The 23,487-nt window shown below is 39.5% G+C and overlaps 2 protein-coding genes across 3 annotated transcripts in view; one reads left to right on the forward strand and one right to left on the reverse strand.

Annotated features, from left to right (window-relative positions):
* Window positions 1-9,985, forward strand: part of USH2A (usherin) — a 571,481-nt gene extending 561,496 nt beyond the window's left edge. Inside the window, exons 69-71 of the mRNA XM_027827110.3 lie at window positions 581-825; window positions 5,136-5,360; window positions 6,117-9,985. Of these exons, the coding sequence (XP_027682911.2) occupies window positions 581-825; window positions 5,136-5,360; window positions 6,117-6,206 (560 nt within the window). The 3' untranslated portion in view covers window positions 6,207-9,985. The remainder of the gene's footprint in view (window positions 1-580; window positions 826-5,135; window positions 5,361-6,116) is intronic.
* Window positions 9,986-10,923: 938 nt separating this feature from the next.
* KCTD3 (potassium channel tetramerization domain containing 3) overlaps window positions 10,924-23,487 on the reverse strand; it is a 62,561-nt gene continuing 49,997 nt past the window's right edge. Inside the window, exons 13-18 of one of the 2 annotated variants that reach the window (XM_037895723.2) lie at window positions 21,185-21,355; window positions 17,693-17,848; window positions 15,916-16,012; window positions 13,014-13,198; window positions 12,790-12,922; window positions 10,924-12,204 (exon numbers count right to left, since the gene is read on the reverse strand). In XM_037895723.2, the coding sequence (XP_037751651.1) occupies window positions 11,637-12,204; window positions 12,790-12,922; window positions 13,014-13,198; window positions 15,916-16,012; window positions 17,693-17,848; window positions 21,185-21,355 (1,310 nt within the window). In that variant the 3' untranslated portion in view covers window positions 10,924-11,636. Of the gene's footprint in view, window positions 12,205-12,789; window positions 12,929-13,013; window positions 13,199-15,915; window positions 16,013-17,692; window positions 17,849-21,184; window positions 21,356-23,487 lie in introns of both variants that reach the window. The other variant, XM_037895722.2, reaches the window with a different exon arrangement.

Genomic DNA, 23,487 nt, shown 5'->3' on the forward strand with positions numbered 1-23,487 from the left:
GCAAGTGATTTTTCTAAGCTGTGCAATGATGTGTACCATGTATTGGAAGGAACAGTGGAACACTTTGTGTATCTTTTTCAGGGCCTTGTCCTAAGCTTTTGATTTTATTCGGCCTCTCTTCATTCATCCTGATTTTTTGGCTTTATTGTTTTATAATGTGTGCTGCAGTGTCCACAGTAGCAACTGCTTCTTGTGCTGGGCTATAGTGCTGCAGAAAACATCCTTTCTGCACCTCTCTGAAATTACCCATCATTGTTTCAACTGTTCAAGGTTACTTTGATCAACCTTTTTCAAATCCCCCCCCCCCCTCCTCTTTCCTAGGAGATGCCAGTGCAGTGGTGATTTCCAACCCAGGCAGCAATGCCAGAACTTTAAGCATGGTCTCTTGAGTGCAGTAAGCTTTTTATTACAGCCCACTAGCATATTGAACCATTACACCACCTTGAACATAAGTGCAAATAAGCACACTGTGACAAACTGCTTCAAACTTCTTTCTAATTTATTATCAAATAAGGGGACGATCTATCACTAAACTGCTTTCTAAAATAATGTTTCCCTTTTACCTTCCTGGATTATACAGGTCCTATATTAACAACTCCTGGAGAAAAGGATGAAGCAGAGACTAAATATGCAACATTTTACACTGAACTGTGGTTTGTGATATTAATGGCAGTTCTAGGTTTGATCCTCTTGGCTATTTTTCTATCCTTGATTCTACGAAGAAAAATAAAAAAACAACCATATGCAAGAGAAAGGCCTCCCTTAGTTCCACTCCAAAAGCGGACATCGCCAATGACTGTATATTCACCAGGAGACACCCACATGGTATGTCATGCAAAGCGCAATAATGTGTATTTATATTGTACAGAGAGTTATTGCAATGGAACATATGTTACAAAGGATAATGTTGCAGTCTAAGGGCATTAACTTACAATTTGAATATAGTAAGAGGGAAAAGGTACATATTGCTTCACGTGAAAGAGTATCTGTAAGCTACAAAAAGACCCAAGCTGTAAATTGGGAGTAAGTGGTGACTACCGTTCAAATAAGCAACAGAACTTGGGTGGTTTTTTTTCTTGGTCAGATACCACAGTGATGAATGTGGTAGGAAGACCGAGATACGTTTAACTCCTTAAATGACACAGGGGTAGGACATCTTTAGCTTTATTGTATTATTGGGGAGGTCACTCTTCAGGTATTGATACACTGACTGGGCCAAATCCTTAGCTGCTGTAAATCAATATAGCCCCACTGACTCAGTCAAGCTATGCTTATACTCACAGTTCAGGGCAACTAAACCTGTATTTCCCCATAGTGGACCACCAAAGGCACCAATTCTTGGTTTCTAGCTCCACGGCCATTGCTTTTCTGGGTGGAGACCAATCTCTCTCCCCCTTCTGACTGGGTATTCCCAGGCTGCACTGTTCTCTTTGTATTTCCCAGCACAGACAGGTTGCCCAAGCACACCTGTTTGCTCTCTCTTCAGAGACTCATTGTCAACAGTTCTAGCTTACTGCATAGCACTTCCTCTGCAAGCCTACTTTATTCCTAAGGTGAAAACAAATAATAAAAGAACCTACACACATGCTAACAAGCTTACCAGAGTCCACCCCAATCCTAACATGGATTCTGACAGCCTTCCACCCTTACCCTAAAGATTGGGACCCTCTGTGGAGCTGCGGTCCTGTCCATTTGCTGGATCAGGAAGAAGGCTCTGCGTCAGTGTAAACAAACTCAAGTTATTTATCCCAAACACCTTTCTTTGTCTCTTGGATCCTGGAGAACCCAGTTTGAACTAGGGGGAGAATTTGCTCAAGCTCTTTCTAAAGAAATCCACTTCACATGTATCGTTCCAAAAAGACCTTTGGACTTCCTCATACATTCCAGATTGCATTAATCTTCCTACTAAATAAATTCCATACAGTCTCACCATACATATTTGCATTTAATACAATGAAAACTAATTCAGTAAGGTTTAATTTAATTCAGCAAAGTTCATTCAGGAAATCGTTAGTCTGTCACTCTTATTTATACTAGCTGAGGAGTTGCCCCATTATGTAAATTAGTTCTCAGGAAAAAGGAATAAATATTAGAATAGTGCTCACTAGTTTCCCATTATTTCAAAAAGAAAAGGAGGACTTGTGGCACCTTAGAGACTAACCAATTTATTTGAGCATGAGCTGTCGTGAGCTGCAGCTCACTTCATCGGATGCATTATTTCAAGTGACTGTTCAGAACAATTCTACAAACTATGAGCTTGATCCAGCACTCATTAATGTCAATGGGAGTTTTGCCAGACTTCAGTGAATGCAGAACCACAGCATTTTAAACCCTGCTGACACATATAGACTCCTCAGATACCATGGTGATAGATGACAGTATAAAATCCTAGATAATTATAGCAACAAAAAGCACATTACTGTGAGTTTGTGCCTTTTCCTTCCCCATTCCTATCCCCTGCTCCCTTTTGCTTCACATCTTTCTTTGGGGGCTGCTTGGGCCTACTGAAATTGTATTTTCCTGTGTAAAAGTTGAATTGGGGGCTTTAAACACATTCTTCACCATTTAGCATGCACAAGATATAAGCAAAAATTGAGAAGGACTCTGCCTTCCAGGAGCTTGGTTGTCAGATTGGAAAGAGGAAGGGTGTATTTCTATGGATTCATCCAGCCATCTTGTCCTTCTATAATGTGCCCTTCATCAGGGAACAGTAGCCCTCACCTGCCACATCTGCTCAGCTTGTCAGGCACAACACCACTGATTAGTAAGCATGCTGCTCTCATGTCTTTATTTAAAGAATTATGTTAACAACCCATTAAGCTGCCAGTTTAGATCTTTATGTAGCCCCTTAAGGACCTGTGAGTGTTCTGGCTCCTCATGGAATGGTGTTGAGCTAGGTGGCCAAGTGGGTGCCTTAAAGGAAAATGTGTCTGTTTTCAGAAGGACCCCCTTGAGACTGGGGCGGCTTGCCTTAAAAACATTTTTGTGGCAACTCTTAATGTCAATTACAAAAGGCTAAATGAGGAACTGTTAAAAAAAAATCATAATTTAGCTTTGGAAATACAAAGTGAGACTTGAAAATCGCCTAACTTGCCATGGAGTCACATGACACAATACTCTCTTGGAGCTGAGGGTTGGGGCAAGGAGTCCAATACTACTTAGGACGTGTGAACATTAGTTAGGAATTATATAAAACACCCTACCGAGGAAGGTTAGTAGTAGTATGCATGCCCATTTTAGGATGGAAACTGAGGCAGAAAGTAACATACCCAAGAGCACACAGAAAGTCCTGTGATCAAGAAGATAAGTACTGAGGAGCCAGGAACTCCTGGGTTCTAAAGACCATTAAATCACTCCTCTCGTTACAACCTCTTCCCCACTCTATTTTCCTCAGCTTTTTGAAAAGATTTTTTTTTTTTAAATATACAAGCAGACATGTCAATAGCTTGAAGTAAGTCATTCAGATCTGTATTAATTCCACAAGCGGCTACAGCGCACATTGTGCCATCAGTTTCAACAATATAATTGTGGCTCCTCTTTTGGCTAAACAACTGGCAGAAATTTAAATTGGGGAAGGAAAAAAAAAAACCAAAAACCCAGAATGTGCCTTATATCCAATTTCTCCTCGGGAAAATGAAAGATACCGTCCCTTTTGTGTAACTCCTTGTCTTCTACATACTTGTATATTTATCCCATTTCTATTCTCTACCTACAATGCTTTAAAAATGCAGAAAACCTCTTTAACTGATAATCCCTGCCATCAGCATCCTATTGCAACTCCTTTACAAGTTCCTCTCATCTCATCTTCACAAGTCTCACAGAGCAGAGATAAGGTAAGACTTTGCAGTGCTTATGTCTGCACACACATTTCAGTCTGAACTGCTAGGAAAGGGCTATAGATGGAGGCATTCATTTTTGTTTTATCATCACTTCCAAGGTCACACCGCATACAGTGCAGGCTTTACACAAAACTCAATTATGGACTTGAATTTGGAACTTTCATCCTCTGCTGTCCTGTACAAATACAACAAGTGAAACCTGCCTTAGAGACTAACAAATTCATTTTCAACCGCCATGAGTTTGTATTGTAAAAATCATTCCATTGTCCTGTAGTTGAGTACAATGGCCCAGATTCTCAACTGATGTAACTCAGCATAGCTCTGACCATTATTTTTAGCTACATTTATAGTGTAATCTAACCACAGGAATAAAACACTTGTCACAGCACCTGGGCTAATGTAGCATTGCTGTTAACAACTCTCCTTCCTTTTAAATCTCAGTTTGATTCTGTTGCCGAGATGTCAGAGTCCGCAAGTCGTGTTACTCTAACAAGTTACACAATGCATTTTGAGGTATAGTTAGCGAGTATGCAACCTGTGTGCTGTGGCAATCAAACCTGGAATTAATTGAAGTGTTTTGCCTGAGAATTTCTTGCATGGTGCATGTTTTATTACCGCACAGCTGTTAGCAGTTGAAGATTCTGTGACAGATGATCCAAAGTGGTGTATAGCTGCCACTTTAAAGGGTATAATAAAGAACGTGCATAGTTGTGTGTTACTGTACTGTGGGAGTTTCAGTATGTTAAAAAAACCCATTTGGGGCTCGACTTGTCGATTTAACATATAATTTGTTTTACACAACTTTTTGGAAAACCAGAGAGCGAGAAAGGTCAAATGGCGGTTAGAGACACATACTTACACAAGTTCACAAAAGCTAGTTGCTAAAATTGCCAGGTATTGTCCCCTGGCAGATAAGCCAGGTGCTTCCTAACCTTGCAAGTGTTCCATCAGTTGTCTATTTCCTGGCTCTAAAATGGAATGGCAATTACTGTGATGACGTGTTTCAATTGCATGCTTAACAAGCGATCTTCAAGAGATCACCTTGTTAAACCGCATTGCAGTAAGCCATTGTTTCCACAGGGAACAATAGCTGGAGCTAGTGATAACGATGTTCTGTTATCAGCCTAAAAACCTCTACCACTACCATGTTACTTTGCTACTACGGCTTCTACTGCAAAATAAAGCCCTTGAAAATAACTAACTTTGTAACAGATTTATTTGAGCTGAAATGTTAATCTATTACATTTTTCATGTAAACCTTTCATAAGCACATCCCTTTTATTCCAATATTCCTAGGGACTAGCAGATACAAAAATTCCAGGACCCGGCTCTCCTTTGAGTAATCGTAGCAACCAAAGTACTTCCGTTCTACAGATACCGAGTCAAAGGCAGATGAATCGTACCTCCTCCCAAGGGTCTTTACATCGCAGTGTCAGTCAACTTATTGATGTCTATGACAAGAAGTCCCTAATAGAAGATTCTGTGTGGGATACCATTATACATGGTCATGATAGTGGTTTGGTAAGTTCTTATTCTAGTCCTACAATTCCATGAATGCATGCACATTCGGCATTATCTTAGTAACTGATGTTTACCAAGATGCTGGGCAAAATTTCCAAAAGCATCTAGGCCCAGATCCTCAAAGGTAATGAGAGTTACTTGCCTAAATACCTTTGAGGTACTGGGTCCTAATGACTAGCCTAAATCCTATTTTCAGAAGCAGCTAAGTCACTTCTGAAAATGAAACTTCAGCTCATGAATCACAAAGGTGCTTTTGGAAATGTTACCAACTATTTTACATAGTTACGGTACTGTATACACCAGACATTTTATTCCTTTTTGCACATAACTACAGCGAAAACATGACATTCAGTGAGATGTTTCAGTAGTCTATTGGTTATGTGGCTCCCATGCAGTTTCTAAACTGATATAATTAAAGCAGTACAATCCCCGAGAGTGGTTGCAATTCTACCACTGTAAAGGTGCTTATAGCAGTACAGGTTATTCACCAATATTTATGGGAATTAACGAACTATTTTGGTGAGGGATGTAATTTTATGACAGTATAAAGCTGTGTCTAGACCAGGTCTTAGTGCGAATCAGTTTGATAATGCAGTCAAGTATTGTGACTGTGCATTTAGCAAGTCTATTTTCTTTGGAACAACAAATCTCTGTTATTTCTAGTTTTGTTGTTCTATGACTAGGTCAGTATTTATAGTTCTCTAAATTTGTACTTAAACCCTGCAAGTGATTTGGCTAATTTTTTTACCCCCCTAGTATGTGGATGATGAAGACCTTGTGAATGCCATCAAAGGCTTCAGTACAGTAACTAAAGAACATACAACCTTCACTGACACCCAGTTGTGACACCTATTTGGAGTAAGTACCACAGCCAACCCAAAGCAGCTGAAGGAACACAAAATCTTTGTTTTGTTCAAGTTAACATGTAGAAATTAATTTCTCATGTAACAGCTTGAGAATTATGTTTTAAAAAGTGTGCCTACTGGAACTTTAGCAGTATGAATGCATTTTCTAGGAGTACTGTTGCAACAGCCAAGAATATAGTTATATATTGTAAATGTGCTCTCTACATATCGATCAGTGTTAAACATTTATTGCAAATATCGTACAGAAATATTTCAAAAGGGGAAGGTGAGAAGAATGTATTGTACGTACAACGTTGTGTCACAGTACTGGCAAGACCTTAAATAGCCAATATAATATACAGAGAAGTTTCACAAACACTTTTAACAGCTGCACATACCTAATCCTGAAACTTTAATCGTGTTTCATTATATTATACTGTGGTGGGAAATGTATGATCAGTGGGGGGAAAAAAAAGGGTTTTGGTCAACAAGTATATAAAAATGTAGAATAAATTTAGATCTGTTCTTAAGAGCATTACAACCCAGTTTGCTCACTTTAATTAAGACAACAAAGAAGGAAGAGTTAATTCTGTCTATGAAATATTGCTACAGATGCAAAAGCACAGAAAACTTGTGCAATTGCCCATCTAGTCAGGAACCCTAAAATGTTTCTGTCCATTTCAATCTACTTTAGATCATGTACGACAGGAGATTGATTTAAAATCACGAAAGATGTGATCCTGTGACAGCTTGAGTACTCTCACTTTCCCAGAATAAGATCTGAGGGTGCTCAGAACCTTGCCAAACCAGATTGTGCAAGAGTAAATTTGAAATGTATCAAAATATAATTTAGTGAAAGCTGTTCTGGATTTTACTCACATGTATTGTAGTTTCTAGTGCCTGCCCTCTGGTGTTGGTCTTAGAGAAATAAGTCAGGATGATCATTTTCTTAGGAATAAGGCGTGTCTTTAACATATTTAAATAATTTACTATTAAATCTCTGGTGAATCAGCTGCTTCAATGTTTAGCATTGTGATGAAGCCTCTCCGCCAAAACTATCTTGGTTGTCATGCATTTGGCATGATCCTTACATTTTGCAATTGGAAATTGCTTTGAGAAACAGTGAAATGCAAACAACATCAAATTAGGAAAGGGATGTGACAAAAACACAGTGGTAAAAAACCCACCCATAAGGTAAGCTTCACAGGAAAGAACAAAAGAGCTATTACAGCTTCATTTTAAACAGACAGATCTCATTGTTTCTATTTTCTATCCAAACTGAGGGGCGTAAGACAGAATACCTATGAGCTGAGCTGGAACATTAGGGCCCCTAGAGGAAATCTGTTTTCTGTAATGTGAACAGTTATTGCCAGTGTTTGTTTTAACATACATTTAGGGCAAGATAGTTCTTTCCTCCCCCCATACCTTACTCTACAAATAGTCTCATTTAAAATTAAACAGTAAGGAAATACTCAAAAGGAGTAGGGAGGCAGAATTCAAGTATTGGCTGTTATGGTATACATGTTGCAATATAATCAATTATACAATACTATCCATTTCTTATACAGTGTACAGTACAGATTAGAGTATCTGAATTATTTCTGTGGTAGGGAAAAAAGCATTGCATAGTTCAAACTGTAGTAATTGGTTTATTTTCAAGACTAGGATTCTATTGTGCCTGTAAATTAATCTGAAAATATAGATTAATAAAAGGTTACATCTAAATTTAATACAAGTATTTTTGTTACCACATAATATAAAGAACAAAAAAAGTGTGTGTTTAAAAATTAGGCTGAATGTACAAGCTTGATATTAATTTTACAATAAAGAAAGTAGTGACACTGTGCTGCCTTTTCTCCAGTTCACCTTTTAAACAATCCACAACATTAAAAACTGGGCTAGTTAGCAACAGAAAGTTCAAAACAGACTGGGTGCAGGATTGTCTGCCTTGTAACTTAAAGCTGGCCGAGGGAGATAATCAATGCTGGCGTTCATAATGTAACATTCCTACCCTACAGATCAATTCAAAATTCATTAAAATCAGCTACTTGATAGGGATTGAGTCACAAAAAAAAGCAGGTGTGAATTTGACGAGTCATCTTATTTCACATGCAAGCACCGTTAAAGCTTGGCTTGTTTTTAGTATTATGTAAATGTTGTAACAATGGTTTTATCCAAAGACTTTTTCTCCCATTTTAAAAATTTGGTTATTCATTATGTGGAAATGTCCCAAGTGTACAGCTAGACTTATTCTGCAGTGTACAAAATACAAATGGAGACTTGGAAGTAACACTTCCAAGTAACTTTCCACTGCCTCTGGCTAAAGAAACCCTTATTCAGCTGCACCTCCTGTTTATTCTTGCAGATGTTTCCTTTCCTAAGAACGATCCTGTCTGAAGAGCAGCATCTTTAGTTTGCACTTTAAGACCTGAACAAAATCACTGCGCAACTGCAACACTTTGGGGGGGGGGGGGGGGGGGGAGAGGGATAGCTCAGTGGTTTGAGCATTGGCCTGCTAAACCCAGGGTTTAGAGTTCAATCTTTGAGGGGGCCATTTAGGGATCTGGGGCAACTATAGGGGATTGGTCCTGCTTTGAGCAGGGGGTTGGACTGGATGAGGTCCCTTCCAACCCTGATATTCTATGATTCTATGAACACTGAGCATGCCAGTCGCTGACCTGTACCATGAACTCTACTAGCAACAGAAGTCATACACAGACCAACAGTACTAGGAGGAACAGTTCTAAGGTGGGTCTAAAGTTAGCTTCCATAAGTGGAAGGGAATGAAAGGATTAAGAATAAAAGTGTGAGCACTGTATACGTAAGGGAATAGCATAGCATTCAATATTTAAGTAGAACTCTACAAATATTATAGTGCATTCATGCCATGGAATGAAGTAGATTTAATTTCCCCCTATTAATATGAAAGAATGTTTACTACAGTAAAGCCTAAAACCCAACCGAGAATCAGGCCTCCCTGTGTAAAAAGAGTAGTAGATAATCCCTCCCCTGAAAAGCTTACAATCTAAATAGACACAGGATGGGGGAAGCAATACAACTGAGTGAACAATGTAATGGCTGCAAACAACCATGATTTTTTTTTTTTTTTTTTTTTTGGAGGGGGGGATAAGCTAGCTGGAAAGAAGTGGACAGGGCAGGCGTGAATCTGAGGTGAAAGGCAAATTGTTAGGGAGGGGGAAGAGAATTGGAGCAAAGAGCCAATAAGCACAGGGGAGAGAGAAAGTTCTGAAGGTCCCTGCTTTAGCTGCTCTTATGACAGTGTGTCTGGGTATGGCTCCTTCCTCCAGTTTTTCCCCAAGTCTACACACCTGGGAGCACTGGCCCCAGCTGGTGTCTGTTTTACCCCCTGCAGCAGTAGCTGCTTTGACTGCTCTGAGCAGCTGGAGTCTCAAAGTAGGGTTGTAATCTGAAAAGTATCTGGGTTTCCTCCATCACTCTGAGAATTGAAAATAAAGCTGGTTCTCACATCACCACACCAAATACTGCAAACCTATTTGTACAACCCCACTGAAAGTCTGAGCCAGAAAAAATAAAAACAGCTTGAAACTTTCAGCTCACTGGGTGAACTTGCAAGGCTGACTTTACAAAAATAACTGTAAAATGAGCCTATTGGATATGATGTCATTACCTAATACACAAGGCTTTCCACTTTGAATTTTTCAGCACAGAACTACACTGACCTCAGTCTGAGGATCCAATTTTTCCCCTATATTTTATGGCAAATGACATCAAGCACAAGAGTAATAACCAAAACCACATGCTATAACACTCTACTATGAAGAGCGCAGCGTAGCTTGAAAGATTGTCTCTTTCAGCAACAGAAGTTGGTCTAATAAAAGATATCACCTAATATCCACCTTGTGTCTCTAATATTCTGGGACCAACAAGGCTACAACCCTGCATTCTACTAAAGAATCATTTTTAGCCTCTTCTTTAAAGAGAGCTAAAATTTGAGGAAGGAGAAAAGGGTATTCTAGCTCATTTGTTTTTCCATTTCTGTAAATCTTGACACATTTAAAAATAGCCAAAACTTTATAAATCACTGCTCCTAAATGTCTGTCCTAGTGCATAACCAAACAAAATAGCAGGCACCTTTCACAAGCCCTAGCCTTACCTGGTTCAAGACACCAGAGTCTCAGGTCCTTGGAAACTGTCTGCAAAGAAACTGACGTATGTATTAAGGACTGCAACTAGAACCAAAAACACCCTCACACTAGCAAAACTCAATGACTTAGTACTTCCAGCGAAAGTCTGCACATTATGGGAAAGCAGTGTATCTTTACAAAAATACATTAAAGTTGTATGGGAGGTATCGACTTAACTCTGCATGTCCTAACTCTGCATGTTTTTACTGAACTGAAGTTTTTACTTTTTACTGAAGTTTAGTACTACTGTTGCTGTAAGGAAGATGTGGGAGGACTTGAATCCAGCATTTCTGGTTGAGGGCTGAAACTCTCATGATCTGGAAGAGCATAACACCACTATGGCATTGTTGTACAGCAGCAAACTTAGAAGAGGAATGTGTGAATAGCCTAGTAAGTTTTCTAACAAGAGATATTTAGTCCATTTCTAAGGCATTAGTGTTATATACAGTAATGAGCAGCAAAATGCATGCTTTTTTTCCCCCTCCACAAGAGGTTATAGTTTCAGGTATTTGAAAGCTCTGCAAAGAGAAATGAGGGGAAAAGTACAGGTAATAACATTCCTGTGCATTTTAATATTAGGACCAAGATATGCAAAATAATGTTTTAGCACATCTGTAAGCATAAAGACTTTTTGAATTTGTTTCATAAACAAAAGAATTGTAGCACATAAATGTCAAATTTATCAATACTGAAAAAACAAACAGTCGCTCTACAATCAAGGTAAACTTCAGCAAGAGAAGCTTTTCAAATTGATGAAATAGCTTTTAGCACCCAGCTAATTTTCTACTTTATATTATCCTGAAGGAGGTGAAAGGGCAAGATGGGTGACTCCAAGGAATTGAAAATAATATTCATGGTAACTTTAATGGCCAGTAAGCAGGGGACAGGCCTTTAATATTTTGGTGATTTCAAAGGTAAGGTCCAGTAATGGGACTTAGAAAGTTACCTATAAAACTCTTCCTAAGACAAATACTGTAATGCATGCTGGACTGCATAAAACAGGATTTTACATCAATGTTTTGTACCAAGTATTGTTTGGCTTTATACAATATGAAAATGAAGTACATCAATTTAGAGTATGTTTGCTGGTTGTGCTGTAAACCCAAGTTGTTGAGATGCACTGTGAACTTATTACAGTTTTTCAGTTAGACACACTCAAATGAAGCCTTTTTAAAATGATAAATCTGTAGTGTAAAAGTTACATCCAGTTAAGTGTTAAACTTTCATCTGAACCCTTGAAAACAAATGTACACAACTTAGCATTTTCACAAGCTATAGTCTTGGCAGGTAGAGTCACTTTTCTTGTGGCGTGGAGAAGTGGTCGTCTTTGTGGGTGATGGGGACGCTGTACCAGGTGATTCAGGTCCTCCTTCCACAATAATTGGTGAAGACACCAGAGGAGGTACTTTCTTTCTTCCCAGAAACCCTCCTCCATCAAATCCACTTTTCTTTTTATTCTCTACTTTGTTCTCGCTTTCATCATCTGGCCCTCTTTTCTTCACTTCTGAAGAGCTTTCAGGCACTTTCTGACCTTCTGCCCCAGCATCTGATGATATTCTAGTAGCTCTTACTTCCAGTACTGTTGCCTTTTTGTCTGTTGGAGTGCTCTCACCTGCTGCCTTCTTCATTTCAGCTTGTACTGGACTCAGATTGCCAGTCTCAGGGACAGCCTTGTCCACCATACTATTGTTCATATTAAAAGTCTGAAAGTCCTTGTAACTGTGGAAGCTCTCAGTCCGTCTTGCCCTTGCTAATAAAGGACTCTCTCTATATGGCCTTACTGAGCCATACGTAGCAGCTTCATGGATGGTTTCATGGTGCTGTAACTGGAGGCTGAAAACACATTCAACAGTAAAACATTTCTCATGTCACGGGTTACAACAAATACTGATGCAAACAAACATCACTGTCACCTTCCTCAGAACAGACTTCAGCTTTCAAAGGTAAGAAACATGCAGCAAATTGTTCCTTCTCTCTAGCCAAATAGAAAGCCATTTGGAATTTGTGAAGAGTATATTGGATTCCCAGATGTGTTACAGAGCATATACTTCTGAACACCCGAGGCTTGATATCCTGTCAGCTGCATGCATGTTACACAAAGAGAAATATGATTTTTGAGGGAGGATGTTTCAGAACTATGAATCCCAGAGCACACTCAGCTGTGCTTGTCCTATAATTGGCAGTGGAATGTGCTCAGGATTTCCAACCTGCCTATCTCTGTGAGCAAGGGCTCACTCATTCCCTAAATTGTACACATGCAACTCCAATGGGAGCTGTGTCCCAAAAACATCAGGGCACTTATTTAGGTGCCCAAATACGGACTAAGGGGTGCCTAAAATTAGACACTCAAGTTTGAAAGTTTTCGCCTAAGTCTTTGAACACACAACTGATAGTATATCCTGTGGATCTTTGGCCTACCTGGAGCTTGAGTCCCGCAGACGGCTTTGCTGAACTACTGAAGTTGCTGGACTGATGTTAGGAGTAGCGCAGCGTGAGGTGCTCAGATCACACTGATCAAGCAACTTAAGCAGCTCCTCTTCTGTTGGACCCCCTACATCTTAGAAAAGAAAGATAGTGGTCACGGATCACCTCTAATGCAAGCATTTGAGCCAAAAAATAAGTTCTGCTACATTACAACCTACCCTTGTCTTCACTTTTATTAACCATGTCCATCGCTGTGGTCAAATCCCACATCTGAATACTGCCATTTGAATGACCTGTAAAGAGGTAACGTCGTGGTCTTGAGCCCATCCTACTGGATCCTTCACATTCTCGTACAGTAAACGAAGAAATTGTGGTACAGTCTACGGCCTGGATCTCGCATATTCTACAAAAAGGCATTTAACACAATTACAGATTATAATCCTAACTATAGTATCGCATACCGTGGAGGGCAATTGTGAGGTTTAATTTATTAAGATTTGTGATCTCTGGATAGAAGGCGCTATGGTTTGTTTTATGCTGAATTACACCTTCGCTTTTAACACCCATTTCTAACTCATAAAATTTTTTGCAATTCACTTCTCAATGTTACCTTTAATAAGATTCCAAAAGAATACCGAGTAGCTGCTAGACATTTAAAAAAAAACACCATAATTAGTTTCCTGCTTTCTTATAGAATCTGGGTTGCCGATTTCCTGATTCGAGATTTGCATGTGCTTCTCCAGAGAGATCTGGGCTCAAGATGTGTTCAAAGCCAGCACCATATATTAAGTATTGTACAAGACTAGTATGTAATTTCCAACTGCTGTCAGTTTTTAAAGTTTACAGAACAAATTCCTTCAAACATGTCACAGGTATTTGTTCTCAAAGAGAAACAAAATCCAGGGCAACTCTGAATTTAAAAACTAACCAGTTTAAGCAAAAAGTTTATTTAAATTCAGAAAATGTCACACCAAGATGAAAAGATAAGAATTACATGAGAGGGAAAAATGAGGTTCGGAATGAAATGACTAAAGTTTAGGGTAGTTTGATGTCACTCACCTCACATCATTTCACAACAGTGAAATCAGGAAGCCTGTAAAACTTGGGGATGTTAGCCACCTCCTTCCTGTTCTTACTTATTGTTCAGTTTTTTTTAAAACACTCAAGGACAGATTCCACTACCATCATAGCCCAGGGTGAGTACCTCCATACTGTGGATTTAGCTATACGGCAAGTAACTGTGTGACAAGCCAGGGTATGAATCTCCAGCACAGTGACAGCTCCAGAGTGTGTAACAATATGCTAACCTGTACTCCAAGACTCTCACTGCACTGTAGAAGTGTCAATACTGGACATTAGCATGGGGCAAGCTGGTGTGCTATAGGTTCACACCCTGACTTGCCATGCAGTAACTTACCACGTAGACCAACTCTAGGAGTCATCTAATCCAGTCCACGGTAGATTTGCTTTTTGCATCTCCACTGTGTTTTTAGAAACAAGTTTTTTATTTGTGCACAAAACAAACAGGATATTTAAACTGAAACTTGATCCTGCATTGCATGAATTAAAGGGAAAAGAAAATGGCTAAGCAATGAGAATTCCTGTTTTGCTTTACTCAAAACTACTGAGATTACTGTGGCATCAAAATTTAAATTGTGGCTTAATTAAGTTATCAAGGAAGAATAGTTTGATTAGAATACAGAATCTGCCACAACGAAACAGGACAGGGAACAAAAAAAGAGGTCAGAGTTGAAAATGGTTTTGAGTTATTACTTTGTTAAAATTTATCCTAATATGACACCAATTTTAATAAACATTTGGCAGTTTCTTCACTGTGTATGCACGGAACATTAAATCACAGTGATTTATAACATTCATTGGGACAATATTTTGGCCTCCAACCATATTACGGACTTCTAATGCTATTTGCTTAAAAAACAAACAAGCTGTCAAATGGATAGCCTAGGTGCATGGAAAATGTACTCTCTTGATTAATTACTTTAACAGTTACTTATGACTATATGTAATGACCTTTGATGCAAAGAAGATTGATTCTCTTAAAGGATTTTTATTCCTTACAAGATTAACCAATGATAGGCCATGTGTTACAGATATTGGGTACTGGTGAACTATTAACAGCCATGTCTGTACTAGCACTTTCAATTTAAAACTAGTATCCAGGGTTTTCAAGAGCATGTTAGCTACTGCCACACCAGCTTTGGCTTTCATTTATTTTAAAACTAAAAGCAAGCACAGGATCAGTTTTTTAATGAAAGGTAGCAATACACACCAACATATGGAAGAACAGAAGACCGCTCTAAAATCAGGAACATAATTAAGCATCCATTAAAAGAGTACATGCAGTTTGCCTGCAGCCAGCCTGCATTTAACTTGCAAAGTACAATTTTATTGTTATGCTACAAGTGAAACCCAAATTGATTTTTTTTATCCTTATGTAGCCCCTTTCATCCAATACTAATCAGCACTTTTATTAAGCCTCAAAATATCCCTGGAAGGTAGAGTACATCCATTTTACATATGGGTAAAGAGAAACACCTTCACTAGCCCAACGTCACAGTGAGCTAGCAGCAATGCCAGAAAAATAACCCAGGGGGGTCCTGACTGCCAGTTCCCCATTTTTCCCAGTGAATGAGGACTGGGAGTACCAAAGCAAAAAATCTATTGAGATTATCTATCCAAGAACTCGTCAAGGCCTTTTTCAAGCAATACATTGTGTAGTAAAAGCAGAGCCAAAAGGGTTCAAACAGTTTTTCAAGTTGCCTTTAGACATCTGACAATTACACTGTCTATGCTTTTTTTGAAATTATTCTCTTTCTTAAGAGGTTTTTCTGTTGAAGTAAGTAAAAGCAAAACCAGACACCACTTATTGTTGGCATTGATAATTACACTAGAGCAGAGCAACTGTATGTTTACATTAAAGGGATTATACCAGTCAGATACCCACATCAAATGCGTAAGTGAGGAATGAGTTCTATACAGCATCCGTGCGCTTTGACCTGCTAGCACAAGTTATCAGAGCCAACTACCTTAGTGTCAGCTCTTGGATAGGTACAATAAGTGGATTTTATCAGCGATGCAGCAGATGACTAGTGCTTTTACCTTTTCCCAGTAGAAGACAACCTGACAAAGAGTTTATTAGTGACGGGAACAACTTTTTGGATGAATACTTGTTGATCATCACGCTCTCCAAATGGTCCTGTAGTTAGAAAGAGAAACTAAGTATTTCGAAACACATTACTCCAAAAAGTTATTGGAAAAAAATTTAACCATTCCTACCGTCTAGAAATAAGAAGTACTCACACAGATTCAGTCGGACTAAAGGAACCAGGAACCTACACTGATTTCTAGTTTAGCAAAACACCACGCTACTTTTGCATTGTGATGTATAATTACTGACAAGTCACAATGGAAAACCCAAACTGAAAGGTTACCCAATTATTTTGAGTAATTCTGAACTACCAAGGAAGATGTTCACTTTAGACTGTCCAATCAATTTGATGCATTTTTTTTTTTTTTAAACAAAAAATAAACCCATATCTGTGTAATTTTCCATTACTCTAATTTAAAGGGTTAATTTGTTATGATGTACTGCTAGAAAATATTTATGGGATATGAAATATAATATGGGGTCCATCACCTCTTGGTCACTAATTGTGACCAAATTTTCTAAGGTCTGATTTTTCATTATTGCTGAGCACCTGCACCACCCTCTAATGTCAAGCGGAGATACAGGTGCTTCATAAAACTGGGGAAAAAAAAAAAAAAAAAAAAAAAATCAGGCCTATAGTGACTGAAAAGTTCTTTACAGCTGTTTGGTAGCCCCTGCGAAAGAGGTTGGAGGCCTTAATTCAATTACTAACAGATCGCCCATCACTTTTTCCCCCCCCCTTTTTTTTTTGGGGGGGGGGGGGTCGCTAAACGTCTTAACAGGAAACAACCAAGGGAAACTTGCTCTTGAAAGCGGATGGCATCTCCACATGTAACATTTTGCACTAGTCCAAGACCCTACAATACCAACACCGCAAAAAGTTAAGAGCAAATTGTTATCAGTATATGCGTTACAGGAGTACCTGGAAGCCTCAATCGAGGATCAATGTTCTAGTGTGCTAGGTGCTGTATAAATAAAAGACAGTCCTTGCCTCAGAAAGCACAGTTTAGGAATATAACAAGAACCTTTTGATACATTTAAAAAAACAAATGAGGATGGCTTTTCAGTTTGCTACCTGCCTACCCATTCAGTGATCTGTAAAGAGCATCATGCACCAGCAGGTGCAGTGTTGGTCTTTACTTAGCGTTTTCACAGTTCTGTTGGTTTTGTGACAGTTTCAATGTAGTTTTGAAATGTAATATGAGTATACTGTTAAATATTAGACGCGTGCATAATCTTAATTTTTGTTTAATTTATAAAATGTGATAGCACATTGTGAAACAAACCCAAAAATCTCATGCAAATCAGTTCTAATATATTTTTTCATAATCTCCATCTTATCTCTCTCTATAAAAATGCTATCAAAAAGGGCACATTAGGTAACCAAAAGATTCTAGGTAATTTATAGGAATCACAAGGCACAACTTCTCTTAAATGGGTCCCTCTGGAAAACCAATTTGCCCAGTATTGTAAAGACAAATCAAATTAACTCTAGCTGGAATCAGTTTTCAAACAGGAATATTATAGACATGCCACAGTATTATCAAAATGCAAACTGATTATGCTGTAATTACTCTGGTGTATATCAGACTCACACACCTGATGTCAATGGAGTCACATGAATGTGAAGCAAGAGCAGAATCAGGCTAAATGCCTCCGATGAACCTTCAAGAGCACAGTAGCCCTCCAAAAGTCCAGTACGAAGTAATGGAAAAACATTTTGCCTACCTATGTCATTTCCAGAAGAGTAGCTACCATGGCTTTCTGTTTCCTCCAAGGACAAGATTTTGAATGAAGCTAAGGGAGTAGACCCTGGCTGTGTGGAAATCATTCCTCTGAATCGAGTCACTGTCCATGTCCGAACGTGGTTGTTGTCGGCACAAACTAGACAGAAAAGAAAACAAAAAAAACCACAGAAACATTGGAATATTTACAAGAGATGAAAGACTGTTTTTAAAACACATTTTAATTTATAAGCCATAACATTAAGGATGTAATTAAAATTATCTGGTCTCTCAGAGTATGTCCACACAGCAACTAGACATCCGCGGCTGGCCTGTGCTAGCTGACTCAGGCTTGGGCTGTTTCTCTGCTATTACCTTCAGTAATTAAAAAAACATTAACTTCTGAGCAAGTTCAATAAAATGCATTCAATCAATTGCGATCACAAAATGAGAGGAAATTGTGGTCATCAATAGTTAAATTACTTATTTGGTTTTCTGAATCAAAATGCTTACGAAAGCCTTAAAAGTAGCAATACATTCTGAATAATTTGGACTGTAAAAGTTACAAACATTTGAAAAGTGGGTCCTGTGCATACTGCGTGTACTGTACAATTCCTGACTTCTAACTCTGATAATAGTTTTGGCTATGGATTATACAAGTCACGGAGCTTTTCTGCCTTGGTTTTCCCATCTATAAAGTAGGAATATCATCAACTGTTTACCTACCCTGCAGTGCTGTTGTAAGGTTTAATTAACATGTGAAGGTGTTACATCTTACTGTTGTTGCAGTCTCTCACACACACACTTGCATGCAGTGTTGTTGTAGCCAAGTCAGTCCCATGATATTAGAGAGACAAGGTGGGTGAGGTAATACTATGTAGCTCAAAAGCTTGTCCCTCTCACCAAGAGACGTTGGTCCAATAATACTCCTGGGGGAATACTGCAGAAACAGAATTTGTGCAGAATTTTGTTTTTCACCGCAGAATTGGCGATGCTGACTGCCATTAGGGGCTGCTGGACCTGGTAGAGCCCAGCACCTAGTTCACCTACAGCACAGGCAGACTGCAGTTCCAGGTTTGCCAGCCCCCTTCGGCCACATGGTGCAGCCAGGCCTCCTCCCTGCGTGGCAGCTGCCAGAGCTGCAGGAAGGAGCCGCTGCTTTCCAGGAGGGGAGACTGAGGGCGAGGGGGGTATGACTCAAGTTGTTCCAGGGGCGACCAAATCTTAAAATTGTGCCCCCCACTAACAGTAAGTACAGGTCGTTACTGCCCGATGGGACAGTAATGAAGCTGCGCAGAGTGGAGCCTGCAGCTGGGCTCTGGGGACAGGAGGGGGATGCAGGAATCTGGGCCAGGCGGCACCCTGTGGCTGGGCTCTGGGGGAAGAGGGCGCATGTGTCTGGCCCCATGGCTAGGGGGTGGGGGTGCAGGTGTGAGCCGGGGGGCCCCCCCCCACACCTCCCAAATATCCTCTCCCAGTACACACACACACACCCCTCAAACACCCCCTAAACGGCCCCTCTCAGTTCACACACCCCTCCCCTCCCAGTAGTGTCCTCTATTTGGGAACTTTACATATAGTAACCCTACGGGGGCAGGGCAAAAAAACAAGAATTGACTAAAAGACCAGTGGGACAGAATTTTCCTCCAAGATGTGCCCAGCTGGCACGTGTGACACACCCAGCCTGAGGCACCCAACAAAAGCATAACAGAGAAACTGGAACAGGGTTGTTGTAGGGATTTCTTAAACTCGCTACTCCTGGGGGAATCTTTTTTGTTGTCTGTACTGTTATAGACATACTTGCTGACAGGTATTTTGAAATAAATTACCAAAATAAGTGAAACTGATGTAAATATATTGCGTTATTTTGACAAAATATGCAGAATTTTAAAATATTATGTGCAGAATTCCCCCAGGAATAAATAAAAGATATTAACTCACCCATCTCTTCACACACACTTGCTTTTCTCATAAACAAACCATCTCAAGCATAAATGCATCTCAGAATTAAACAACTGACAACACAGCAACAGTCACTGGAACAGCTTGCTGATAGAAATGGTAAATTCTACATCACTTGGAGCCTTTAAATCCAAACTGGATGTCTGTCTTTCTGAAAGAAGTTCTAGTTCAAGTTCAAATTACTGAACTCCACAGTGTCACTTATACAACTAGTTGAGGGTCTCTGGCTTGTGTTATACAGGAAGTTAGGCTAGATGACCATAATGGTCCCTTCTGGCTTTAAAATCCAATTAAACCTACGTATCACACATTATTTTAACACATGAAGTTACAATGTTTCAAAATTACGTATTCAAGAACATGCATCTTGGGCTAACTCTACACTTACAGCAGCGTGCAGAGAAAGACCCCTTTCCCTGCTGCCTCCACCCTGCCAGAGCCTTTCACTGCAACAGGGAAAAGCTCCAGCAGCAGACACTACACTGCTAAAAACAGTAAAAAATGTAAACATAGGGGGCACTGTTTAGACATGTAGAGATCTGTGCAGCATATATACCCTGGGGTTCCGGCATATAAGGCAGTCTGTTCTATTGGCCTAAGCCACGTCTCACCATCTGCACTGCTATTTATACCTGTGCTAGCTGGGTGTAAAGTGTCTGTACTCTACACGCCGCTGTAGCCTTGTATGCACTGACCGTTAAAACAAATGAAAACATATTTATTTCAGTCACATATCCAATTAAATTTGAGTTTATCTGAATGTGAGCATATTCAAATAAAGACATTTATTGCATTTACAGCAAGGATTTGCGCACACACACACAAAAACCCACTTGGGAATTCATTTAAACAATTTCTTATTTTCTTCCATTTCTTTAAAAAATTTTAATGATATTCAGTGCAAAAATAACTCACTCTGTTAGACAGTGTTATGAATAAGATCTGAAATGCACAAGAATCATATTCTATTTTATGATTCTCTGTCCACATGCAAGATACCTCCACCCAATTTACTTAACTGGAAATTTACAGCTATATGCACAACTGTTGGTTCCGATAACAGACTGGTATCCGCAGAGAATTAGGTTAATTTAACCCATATTTTATTGCTGGTTTCAGAAATTAGTATATTTTATTAGATATTTTATTGTTTTTCTGGAACAAGCCTATCATGAATTGCTGCAAATGGAATACAATATATTGTATAAATATTAAACATCTTATAAAGACCAAGATTAGGACATGCATATAGATCATTTTAACCCAACTCTTATTGTATGCAGATGTTAAAATGAGATGTATTGTAACAGTAGTATAATTAACAGACATCTCCTTAAGTAAGTTTGCAATGCCATTAATCTTTTTAGAAGTTTTTTTTTCTTAATATACTGTTCTGTACGTAATCTACCATGTTTAGTAATTCCAAAGGATGGGATTTGAAGAAAGGGAGAGACAAGGAGCATGAACATTAGAAGAAATAGAAAAAGGAGAATGAGTGACACACATGTGCATCTGTACATATAAATAAGATTACCTGACACCAGGTGTTTCTCAGACAGCATGATCTTTGTAACAGGACTTCGATGAACTGTAAAGGTCTGAAAAAGTTGAGGGCCTGACCCAACTGTTTCAGGGTGCTGTACAATCACTCTTACTGCTCCGGAGCTGGTGCCATACGCAATCTCAATCCAATTACCACTTACACCTACAAAAGGCACAAACATTGAGATGTTTTAAACCAACCACCATTCCTCAAAGGGAGAAAAAAGATACATCAGCAGATCTGTAACACTGAATAGCTACTTATTTCAGCACAAATATTCTAAAAGGGGTGACATTCATTTTACCTACTCTGCAAGTATCTGCTATCTACTGTTGTGCAATATACCCCAGTGCATCCTGCAGGTCCAAAAACAAAACAAAAAAAAAGGATATGAGGGAAGAGACCAAGCAAATCCCAAAATACATACTATATGTCAGTTCCTTGCCTGTGGCCCCAAAGAGGCATTTCAGTGCTTTTTAGAGTTTAGAAATACGGAGACTAGCACCTGTCTTGCAAGATTTACTTCTCCTTGTGGGGGGAGACAATTACATTAAGGAAGAAAAAATGTTGTATTAACAATACAGGTGGTATGGGAAAGATAAACAAAAAAAATTTAATGAATTTGATTAAATGCCTATATCTTCATCTGAAAAAATATCTACATCCCACATTTAAAAGTAATAACTTTCATATATCAGAGTTAGTTTTGTGGTTTTTGCTTTATCTCCAAATGGTTATGACAGTACATGAAAGGGTGAAGTATGGGCCAGGAACTTGAATGAAGTTTATCAGTGATGTAGCATTATTTTTCAGTAAAACACCATTATGTCTACACTGTTCCGTTATACTTTTTATTCTTCCTTAAGGCTGGGGATCACTCCATCTGCTCAGAACACACAAGATCAGAAGAGCAACCCCAAACTGTCAAGACTAATAGTGGGAACTCTGATCTGAACCCATGTTCTTGAAGGTCTCTTAATGCCCTTTAATGCTTGGGTGCAGAGACTCCTGGCAAGCAACTTTGGCACAGTCTGACCAAACTGAAACAGGACACCTAAGACCGTGACCACCTTGTCACATAGCACAAGGACCAAACTGATAAGAGTTTTGGTGTTTTTGAAGAATCCTTATTGAGGTTACAGGGACAAACCATCCCGACGTGTAGAAAGAATAGTAAATATGGCAGGCGACCAGCTTGGCTTAGCAGTGAAATCCTTGGTGATCTTAAAGACGAAAAAGAAGCTTACAAGAAGTGGAAGATTGGACAAATGACCAGGGAAGAGTATAAAAATATTGCTCAGGCATGCAGGAGTGAAATCAGGAAGGCCAAATCACACCTGGAGTTGCAGCTAGCAAGAGATGTTAAGAGTAACAAGAAGGGTTTCCTCAGGTATGTTAGCAACAAGAAGAAAGTCAAGGAAAGTGTGGGCCCCTTACTGAATGAGGGAGGCAACCTAGTGACAGAGGATGTGGAAAAAGCTAATGTACTCAATGCTTTTTTGCCTCTATCTTCACGAACAAGGTCAGCTCCCAGACTACTGCACTGGGCAGCACAGCATGGGGAGGAGGTGACCAGCCCTCTGTGGAGAAAGAAGTGGTTCGGGACTATTCAGAAAAGCTGGACGAGCACAAGTCCATGGGGCCGGACGCGCTGCATCCGAGAGTGCTAAAGGAGTTGGCGGATGTGATTGCAGAGCCATTGGCCCATTATCTTTGAAAACTCATGGCGATCGGGGGAAGTCCTGGACGACTGGAAAAAGGCTAATGTAGTGCCCATCTTTAAAAAAAGGGAAGGAGAAGGATCCTGGGAACTACAGACCAGTCAGCCTCACCTCAGTCCCTGGAAAAATCATGGAGCAGGTCCTCAAGGAATCAATTCTGAAGCACTTAGAGGAGAGGAAAGTGATCAGGAACAGTCAGCATGGATTCACCAAGAGCAAGTCATGCCTGACTAATCTAAGTGCCTTCTATGACGAGATAACTGGCTCTGTGGATGAGGGGAAAGCAGTGGACGTGTTGTTCCTTGACTTTAACAAAGCTTTTGACATGGTCTCCCACAGTATTCTTGCCAGAAGTTAAAGTAGTATGGACTGGATGAATGGACTATAAGGTGGATAGAAAGCTGGCTAGATTGTCGGGCTCAGTGGGTAGTGATCAATGGCTCATGTCTAGTTGGCAGCCGGTATCAAGTGGAGTGCCCCAAGGGTCGGTCCTTGGGCCGGTTTTGTTCAATATCTTCATAAATGATCTGGAGGACGGTGTGGATTGCACCCTCAGCAAGTTTGCAGATGACA

Source organism: Chelonia mydas, chromosome 3, assembly GCF_015237465.2.
Source record: "Chelonia mydas isolate rCheMyd1 chromosome 3, rCheMyd1.pri.v2, whole genome shotgun sequence".
Lineage (NCBI taxonomy): Eukaryota > Metazoa > Chordata > Testudines > Cheloniidae > Chelonia > Chelonia mydas.